General features: G+C 37.3%; 3 protein-coding genes across 5 annotated transcripts in view; all 3 read left to right on the plus strand.

Moving 5' to 3' along the window:
- LOC149574720 (non-structural protein) overlaps positions 1–2,220 on the plus strand; it is a 65,361-nt gene extending 63,141 nt beyond the window's left edge. The window contains exons 2-7 of one of the 3 annotated variants that reach the window (XM_089814539.1): positions 230–287; positions 365–682; positions 910–967; positions 1,091–1,185; positions 1,409–1,470; positions 1,729–2,220. In XM_089814539.1, coding sequence (XP_089670665.1) covers positions 230–287; positions 365–682; positions 910–967; positions 1,091–1,185; positions 1,409–1,470; positions 1,729–1,783 — 646 coding nt within the window. In that variant the 3' untranslated portion in view covers positions 1,784–2,220. Of the gene's footprint in view, positions 1–229; positions 288–364; positions 683–909; positions 968–1,090; positions 1,186–1,333; positions 1,471–1,728 lie in introns of all 3 variants that reach the window. The other 2 variants (XM_089814538.1, XM_089814540.1) reach the window with 2 other exon arrangements.
- Positions 2,221–2,328: 108 nt separating this feature from the next.
- On the plus strand, positions 2,329–4,839 carry LOC149574721 (uncharacterized). Its single transcript, XM_089814542.1, has 5 exons — positions 2,329–3,100; positions 3,319–3,965; positions 4,114–4,320; positions 4,429–4,581; positions 4,667–4,839. Exons 2-5 carry the CDS (start codon positions 3,902–3,904, stop codon positions 4,837–4,839), a joined length of 597 nt encoding a protein of 198 aa, XP_089670668.1. The 5' UTR covers positions 2,329–3,100; positions 3,319–3,901.
- A 92-nt stretch (positions 4,840–4,931) lies between these two features.
- LOC149574722 (uncharacterized) lies at positions 4,932–6,423 on the plus strand. Its single transcript, XM_089814541.1, has 3 exons — positions 4,932–5,065; positions 5,170–5,572; positions 5,704–6,423. Exons 1-3 carry the CDS (start codon positions 4,937–4,939, stop codon positions 5,910–5,912), a joined length of 741 nt encoding a protein of 246 aa, XP_089670667.1. The 5' UTR covers positions 4,932–4,936; the 3' UTR covers positions 5,913–6,423.
- Positions 6,424–9,050: the final 2,627 nt, after the last annotated feature.

Here is a 9,050-nt window from a genome sequence, read left to right on the forward strand (position 1 = left end):
TAAATTGAAATATTGTTGGAAAATACCTAGATGGCCATCTACAATTAATTGTCTACAATTGTCATAGTATCTACTATCTAGTGACCTATACAATTTTTCTCGATGTGGGTCTCTATTAATTTTATTATTGAAAATTTATTTACTGCATGGTTCATAGTGATGTTGATGTTTTAAATGTCTACATAGTTTTTGAGCGCTCACTATCATATTACTTGTTTCCACTGCCCAGTACACTAGAGCAATTGGAAATGGAATTTACAAATTTGAAGCTAGAGAAAGAAAAAAGTGTAAGTTAATTGTTTTGTTTCTTCAGGGAATCTAGCATTTATTTATATATTTTCACCTACTGAACCATCTTATGCAGGTTTGTGGATCAACTGAAACAGAGACACAATGTAAAATGGCTTCTCAAATGAAATTGATAGGAAAGTTAAGGGAGACAAATAGGGGAATCAGAAAGCTTGAAAAGCTGATTACCACCATTTCTAATCTACTTATGGCAGTGAAAACTATGGTTTGTGAAGTTCCAGAGATTCAGGTTGTGCTTTTGGCTCTTGGAGCAAGCCCAACACACCCTCGGCATGTGTATGAAATACATTTTACTAATAAGGAATCAGTTCTGATGGGTGTCCAAAAGCCTTCAGGAGGAAAGGAAGCTAGAGCAGATATTCTGTCCAGAAAGGTTTACATTTTGTGGGTTTCTGTGCACTAACTAATAGAGAAATTTAAAAATTAAAATAGTTGTCAATTTTGAAGAACATCTCATAACATCTGCTTGCAGAAATCCTTTCTATCAGAAATAGAGCCTACGTTCTCTTTTTCAATGTAAACAGTCAACTTTATTTTGTTTCAGAAAATTTTATGTAATTGGGTTTGGAGATGCTAATCACAGCACTTTTTACTCTGTAGATAATTCGGGAATTGATATCAAATGGTGCAGGGTGTGCAGGGGGAGGGGGTTATTCAGGTGAATTATGCAGAAAAATCAAATGCCTTGACTTCTTATTCTACATTTCTTTTGTAGATAAATACAACTCGCATCATCAGGTACCCTCTGTTAATATCAACTGAACATGCAACTGGTATGCAGGACCTACAAAATTGTTTCTACTGATTAAGGCTCCAGCAAGCATCAATCTACCAGAAGCTTTCCTCCCAAAGCGTGATTATGCCTACAGTAAAAAGGTGCATGAATGCATTGCAAGTTTTTTTTTATAAATCTGTTGCTCTGTATCTCTTCTCTCATCCAGTAAAATTTTCAAAGCCTTTTGAGTCCTCATATATATGGAGTTTGCTTATTTATGTATTTGCAAATGATGTGCTGTTTAAATAGGTGAAACCTTTCAGAGTGCATATCACATCTTGCTATGGAAATGAAAATTATGAGGGATCAAATTCGTTTTGTCAGGTTGACATGCCAATCAATGTGGATCCACAAAATGTTAATCCCCATTCAAATGATTTTATATGGTAGGGTTTGCCTTGATACTTTTCCTTTATTCCCAAGCTTTGAACATAAGATCAACTTATCTAGTTGACTGTGTTCCTTTCCATTACTAAACTAAAAAGTAAAAGCTGACAGAAGAAACATATGTATATGGATTGTGGAACTGAATTTTGGTAGGCAGATTTAAGGTTCTATATTCCAGAGCTAAAGTTTTCACTATCTGGAGTATTTTACAAGGTTCTGCTCATGCAAAAACAGATTGTATTTGTTTTATTTGGCAGGTTCCATTGCAGGCATGCTGTCCAGGGGATTGTGTGCCCAGATGAGCATTGTTAATCATGTGATTTATTAATGGTCTCAGAAATTCAATATTTCATTGTCAACTGCTCATAACTGAGCACCATTTCATCTGTATAAATGATAAGCCTCTAGCTTTCAATCTTTTCAAATCAGCTGTAATGTATATTACGTAGATCATAGATGTATTCAAAATTGTCTGTAAAGTCTATTTGCTTGTTAAAATGTCAGTACAATTACTTGATATGACTGAAGTTCAATGTGTAAAACTTCCATACATAGGCTAGCTGCTATAGTCTGCAGATGTCGAAATGAAAATTGAGGTATGGAAATGCAGTTCCATAAATTCCTCTTAAATTTGCAGACTTGTAGCCCTGCTGAACTAAACTGTATAGAAATAAACAACTAGGTGGGATTTTCAGTGTGTCAAATTGTGATATTTTATTGGGAGTCAATTGCATATCTTTTGAGTCAAACTCATTGATCTATATTTTGTGAGTACTAGTTCACACGAACCCATCTTTCGTGAACTTGAAAATTCCACTAGCACATGATATCAAAAAAATTCTGCACTCTTCATTAATATTTTTGTCTGAAGTTTAGAAAATTCTTTACAAGGAGTAATGTTTTTCATTAGTTCCACATGCTTGATGTACTTCCTAGATTTGGCTTACCTTCTAATATGACATTGTTGACAAGCAAATATTCACCTGTCATATTTATTGAGTTGTGCTATGATATACCTTGAAAACCTGTCTGTATTTTCTGGGCTGTAATCCCTTATAATATCCATAGTAGGAATATCCACTTTCTGAAGTCCTGCTAATGGCTATAAAAAAATAGGACAGAACTTCATAGTGAAAATATGTAGATAATTTTATGCATCCAAATCATAGTAACGAGAATCGCCCAAAAATCGCCTGAATCGGCGAATCCGCAACCAGATTCATGCAGGGCGATTTTTTTTGCATCATGAATCGGTATCGCCGATTTCTGGGCCATGAATCGCCTGAATCGCCGATTCATGTAAAAATCGCCAAAATCGCCTTGAAAAATCAGCCATGAATCGCCCGTGGCATGTAAAAAGGGAACTTGAAATTTTTAAAAGAATCACTTTTTTTTTCACTTTGTTTTTGACCTATTCTCTTTGTTATAACCCTAAAGGGCCTTCTATTTGTTAAGCATGAGTAGAAGAGAGGAAAAGTGAGAGAGAAGAAGAGAAAAGAAAAGCCATAGGTTTCCAACCGGCAAGAAGGAGGAGCACCAAAGAGATCAGCAGGCCATTTGGGGAGCCCATCAATTGCTTTGGGAGCATTAAGGAGCCAATATCAACACTCCTCAACTCATTTGCAAGAGGTAAGTGCTTATTTTTTTCTTGCATGTTAGTGTATTATGCATTTTTGTTAAATTTTTAGTGTATTATGCGTTTTTTGTTAAATTTCTATAGTTTTCAAGAATTTTAGTGTAAATCTTGAATGTTATTTATTTTTACTAAGTTGCAAGCTAGGGTTTGTTGTTTTCTAATTTTTATTAGCTTCAAACTTTGATATTTTACATAAATTTTTTTATTGCAGCAGCCTTTGCTCTCATTTTTCGCAAATTCCAATGGGTAAAAAAGATGAATGTTGGAAATATAATGAAGAGTTTCCTGGAAGAACCAAATTATAAACAAAATGCATATTTTGTAAAGAAAAAATAACTTCCGGGGGTATTTATAGATTGAAATTCCACATTGCTGCTATACCTGGACACGATGTTACAGTTTGCACTCACCAAACTCCTGAGGCAAAACGCACTTGCTTAATGGCATTAGAAAAAATTGAAAAAGACAAAGCAAATAGGAAAATGTAAGTTGAAGGGTTAAGGGGTATTGGCTCCCATGTTCCCGCATCCGCAGCCGCTCCACATCTGCATCTGCATCAGCTTCCGCATCCGTAGGTTGTGTTAGAGAGGGTTCTTCTAGGCCTCCTTTTTATCCTAGTTCTTCTGCTCGTGCTAGTGCTAGTGCTAGTCGATCACATACTGAGACACAGTCCCACACCAACCTATTGCAGCCTAGAGTGCGGAAAAACAGAATGGATAGTTACTTTGTGCCCCGCACTACTCTTGGTTCCCAACCCACGCTTGAGGGCATGGGTTTGAACAAGGAGATTCACGATGCTGCCAGAAAGGAGATATGCAAATTTTGGTACTTTTGCAACATTCCATTTATTGCAGCCAGGTAATTGATTGTTTTTTCTTTGTTTTCTTTAAAGTTAAAATTAAAAGTAAAAGTAAAACTTTAATTATATCTACTTGTTTTATAATTTGAGTCTTTGACATCTAAACTTTTATTTCTGACAAGGCTTCTTATTGGCAGAATATGATAGATGCGGTTGCTATTTGTGGTCCGAGGTTTAAAGCCCCAACTAAGGCTGAGTTGAGCGGATACCTCCTGGATGAGATGGTAGAGGACATGAGGGTTGACCTCGAGGAGAACCGAAAGGAATGGATTGCAAAGGGTTGCACCATCATGACTGATGGTTGGACCGATAGGAGGAATAGAACACTCCTCAATTTTCTTGTATCTTGCGGAGGTGATTGATCATTCTACTTTCCTACATACATTGTAAATTTTGATTTGTTGAATGCTAATTCATTAATGATTCATTTAATATTATAATTCGTTGTTTTGTTACTTGTAGGATATACCATGTTCATAAAATCCATTGATGCTTCCACACATGTGGAAAATGCCACATATTTATGTGAGGCTATTGAGGAAGTTATAGCAGAGGTGGGGGAACAAAATGTGATCCAGGTGGTGACGGATAATGTAGCAAATTATGTTGTAGCAGGTAAACTTTTAACTTTGCAAGTTTTGAAAATAAATTTATTTGAATTTTGAAATTTGAGTTTCTAATTGACTTAAAATTGTTGTAGGTAAACTTTTGATGGAGAGGCACCCCACCATATTTTGGTCCCCTTGTGCGGCACACTACATTGACCTCATGTTGGAGGAAATTGGCAAACTTGAGTTTGTCAAGTCATGTGTGGAAAGGGCAAAAAAATATGCAAATTCATTTATAATCATGCATTTGTCCTTAGCACAATGAGGAAGTACACAAAAGGGAAGGAGTTAGCTCACCCAGGGATCACGAGGTTTGCCTCGAATTTCATCACCTTGCAGTCCTTGTCGACATCAAGGGATGGATGAGGAGCATGTTTGTTGGGCAGGAGTGGATTTGCTCTTCCTATGCTATGACCACTGTAGGGTTAGATGTGGCGGATTGCATATTTGATGAGGATGGTTTTTGGAAACCCGCTAGAGAAATCCTTAAGGTAAATTTATTGCAATTTAACATTTAGTAGTTTGCTTTTACTTTAAGTTATATTATTTTATATTTAAGTTTTGACTCAATTTTTTTGTTTTACTTTATATGTAGGTCACTGAGCCCCTTGTAGCTTTGCTACGAATTGCTGATGGGGAGAAGCCCTCTATGGGCTACATTTATGAGGGCATGGATAGGGCCAAGGAGGCCATCAGAGCCCAATATGTAGGAGTGCAGGAGAGGTATGGCCCTATTTGGGACATCATCGATAGGAGATGGCAGAATCAGCTCTATCGACCCATCCACGCAGCAGCCTATCTGAATTCGGCATTTCGTTTCCGTCCTGAGTTCAAGGCAGATGCGGAGGTTCTCACTGGCTTATACACAGTGATTCAGAGATTGAGTAGCGATGAAAATAGTGCAGCTGCGATTGTTGAGCTAGACCAGTTCAACAATAAGGAGGGGCCACTTTTCTTTGGCAGGATGGCCATAAATGCTCAGACAACACTACAGCCAGGTAAAAATAAAATAATATATTCAATGTTCATGAATCTAGATTCTAAACTTAAAGTTGATTATATAATGCATTAATTTTAGAGTTATAATTTGTAAATGAGACTAATTGTTTTTGTTTTTTCCTTATTTCAGATAGATGGTGGCAAATGTTTGGGGCCACAACCCCAAACCTTCAAAAAATTGCCATCCGCATTCTGAGTCAGCCGAGCAGCGCTTCTGGATGTGAGCGCAGTTGGTCCATGCTCGAGCACATCCACTCGAAGAGGAGAAACAGGTTGACAGTGCAGAGGTTGAATGATCTTGTCTTTGTTCATTACAACCTTCGTCTTAGGATCAGATAGATTTTGGGCGCTGACTCTTCTTCGATCATTCTGGAGGAGATTGATCCAGAATCAGAGTGGATCACAGAGACCGTGGACCCAGTCTTCATTGAGGAAGACCACGCGTGGGTTGACCAGGTGGATGTAGAGGCTGAGGCTGTGGCTAGGGTAGAGGAGGCAGCTAGAGCATGTTCAGGCATTGGTAGATTTACACGTGCACGCACAGACGCAGGCCCTAGCGACGTTATTCATGAGCCCATTGCCCATGCAGGGGACATGGCTCGGTGGTCCTCTAGGACCTACCTTACACACCTTTCTCATAGGCAAACTGGATAATCAGAGGCTGAGGTTGAGGCTGCAGCAGAGCTAGAGGATGACGAGGCTTGAGCTGGAGCCTTGTTTTTATATTTTGTTTACACTGTATAGATATTGATAGTGATATTGAATCACCGATACTGATAGACATATGTTTCAAACTTTCATGGATCTTCATCTTAGATTTATACATACATTTATGATTTGATGTCTTATAGATCTTCATGATTTCATCTTACTGATTCTATGATTTGAATCATTATGATCATTTGATTTTTATTTACTTAAGCTAGCATACAATTTACATTTTAGTACATCATGATAACATAGTTATGTATGTGATAGATTTTATGTTTCATTTTTATGTATGTTAGATTCTATTTGATGATGTTATAGTGTTTTTAAGTTATATTCAATAAAGGGTGCATGAAATAAGTCTTAAATTGTTAAAATCTTTACATTTAAAAGGTTTTTTCAAATTTGCCGATTCATCGCCGATTCATCGGCGATTCACTCCCGATTCACGATTCGATTCGGCTGTGCCAATTCCGATACGATTCCGATTCACGTTACTTTGATCCAAATAGATAGATAACAATTTATCATAGAGGAAAATAGGTTACAACTATTACCTGTATTATTCCATCAAATAAGTTACATCAAATATAGTTATCTCTCGTAAGTACTGCAATACTTCATTGCTTCAAATACCTGTTAATTAACTTGATTTTTCTTCAACTCAAGCACTAAATATATAGGCATGAGAGATAGCACAAATCACAAATGGTTTCTAAAACCAATTATGCCAAAATCCAATTATTAAAAAAACCCTCTTCCAACCTGTGATCTTATCTGCCTTTCCGTAATGTGCTCATGCAAGCTAAAAATATTCTTTATCTTCTCAAAGCTAATATTTAACTATACCTTTTTACACTTTTTCTATTTTGACAACTATAAAACACCTTTAAAATTGTCAGAGTTGCATTCAACAATTTCCATGATAACTAAAAGATTTTTACAAACTGTCACTTAATAGTTAAATACAGATATGGTCAAATCAAGGTTCATATATAGTCTCAACGTTCTCCCAATTGTCGAATGCATCACAAAAAGAAAAGAGAAATTAAATAAATCAATCATGAGAAGAAGGAATGTCCGTGACCTCTCTACACCAACTAAACTTTTATGTGCTTATTGGTTAAGATAGAGAATCTGCAGCATTCTTTGAAGTGTCTACTTTCTGTAAAATAACTCTACCACCCTTAACCATTTTCCAAACAAAATGGCAATGAAAATCTATGTGCTTCTATGAGGGCATGATTCATTGGGTTTTTAGCCAAACAAATGGCACCTTGACTATCACATCTAATTCTTATTTGTTCACATTGAAAGGCAATACTTGAACACAATTTCTCTAACCACACTGCCTCCTTAAAAGCATGTGACACAACCATGTACTCTACCTCTGTAGGGGATAATGCAATTGCAGGTTGTATTTTGCTCATCCAACTAATTGCTCCTCCTAACAAAGTAAAGGTTGCCATTCGTGGTCCTTCTACAATATGGATCACCAATAAAATCTGAATCAACAGAGCCCTGCAAATCATTCATAGGAGCCGTGATAGTAAATGCAATTGTTCGAAGTTTCATGTAAATATTTGAAAACTCTTTTGACATAAGCATTTAAAGATGTACACTGACACATCAAGCATTGTCATGTCTGTTAGACAACTCTTTGAGAGCGTAATCACACAATGCCCTTACGACTTGTATATGAGATTAGAACATTCACATGATCGGCACTAGATTTTTTTGGTGTTGTCAACCCGAACAACTTTTCTAGCCATAAGTTTGTGCTGAATTTGACAATCTCCTCTCCATAAGTTTGCTACCATGAGTTTTGATACTAGCTCTCGGGCTCGTTGCTGGTATGCTTAGGCATCTTCTTTGTTGAGCTCGATTGGAATTGATATTGATCACCTTCCTTCTTATCAGTTCTCATTGAATGCTCCTGCTCATCTCCTCCCATCTCGACAAGAGTTGAACGAGCAAGTTAGACTCAATATTTACAGACAGTATATTACCACTACCTGGACTAACCCTCATGGTGGTTTACATCCAAGGATGGCCTTCTATGCAAAGCATTTTCTGGAGGTTAGTGATGGGATTATTATTCGTCCTAATTATCTTTCTTGATGGTGGAGCCATGCCTTGCGTATCTCTCTGGGGTCATTCAGAGTTGGTTCTCACCTTCTTTGTGCTTAGATTGATCATCATATTGACAGAGGGGAATGTGTCTGTAAGTTGTGTACTCTTAAGGAGATTGAGATAGAGACTCACTTTATCTTCCAGTGTCCTATCTTTTATGAGATTAGAGGGAGATTTTATTGTTTTTTTCGTGACTGTTGTTCTCTCTCAGCCTTCTTCCATTATTGTGATCAGCGATGTCTTGCTCTTTATCTTCAGGAGGCAACTTTGCTCCGTGCTAGTACTTTACAGTCACTACTTCCTCATAGGTATACCTCTGATCAGCTTATTACTGCATTTTTCACACCCTTATCTCCTCTATGGGGTGTGAAAAGGCCATCTAGTTCTACTAGTTCTAGTGGCCATTTTAGATCCGTTAGGCCCCGCAGCGGTTATTTATGTTAGCGACATTCTTCCACGAGTTCATTGCGACAGTCCAGGGCTCCTATCTATTCACAGTCTAATCCTTCTGTGACTGATTTCTTCTTACCAAGGAAGGACTCCTAGTCTTTACCTTGGCCTCTCTCTTTTCTTGTTTCTGTTTAGCCTTTCTCAGACACCGTTTGGTGCTCTTGCTGTTGTTAGCTTTATGGTTGT

Source organism: Cupressus sempervirens, chromosome 2 (genome assembly GCF_028749045.1).
Source record: "Cupressus sempervirens isolate cs-2001-9-10 chromosome 2, ASM2874904v1, whole genome shotgun sequence".
Taxonomy (NCBI): Eukaryota; Viridiplantae; Streptophyta; class Pinopsida; order Cupressales; family Cupressaceae; genus Cupressus; species Cupressus sempervirens.

Coding starts and splice junctions, on each gene's coding strand:
- LOC149574722 (XM_089814541.1), top strand. CDS start 4,937: ATGAGGAGCATGTTTGTTGGGCAGGAGTGGATTTGCTCTTCCTATGCT. Junction 5,066..5,169: donor CCGCTAGAGAAATCCTTAAG/GTAAATTTATTG, acceptor CTTTATATGTAG/GTCACTGAGCCCCTTGTAGC. Junction 5,573..5,703: donor TCAGACAACACTACAGCCAG/GTAAAAATAAAA, acceptor TCCTTATTTCAG/ATAGATGGTGGCAAATGTTT.
- LOC149574721 (XM_089814542.1), top strand. CDS start 3,902: ATGCTGCCAGAAAGGAGATATGCAAATTTTGGTACTTTTGCAACATTC. Junction 3,966..4,113: donor ATTCCATTTATTGCAGCCAG/GTAATTGATTGT, acceptor AGAATATGATAG/ATGCGGTTGCTATTTGTGGT. Junction 4,582..4,666: donor AGCAAATTATGTTGTAGCAG/GTAAACTTTTAA, acceptor AAATTGTTGTAG/GTAAACTTTTGATGGAGAGG.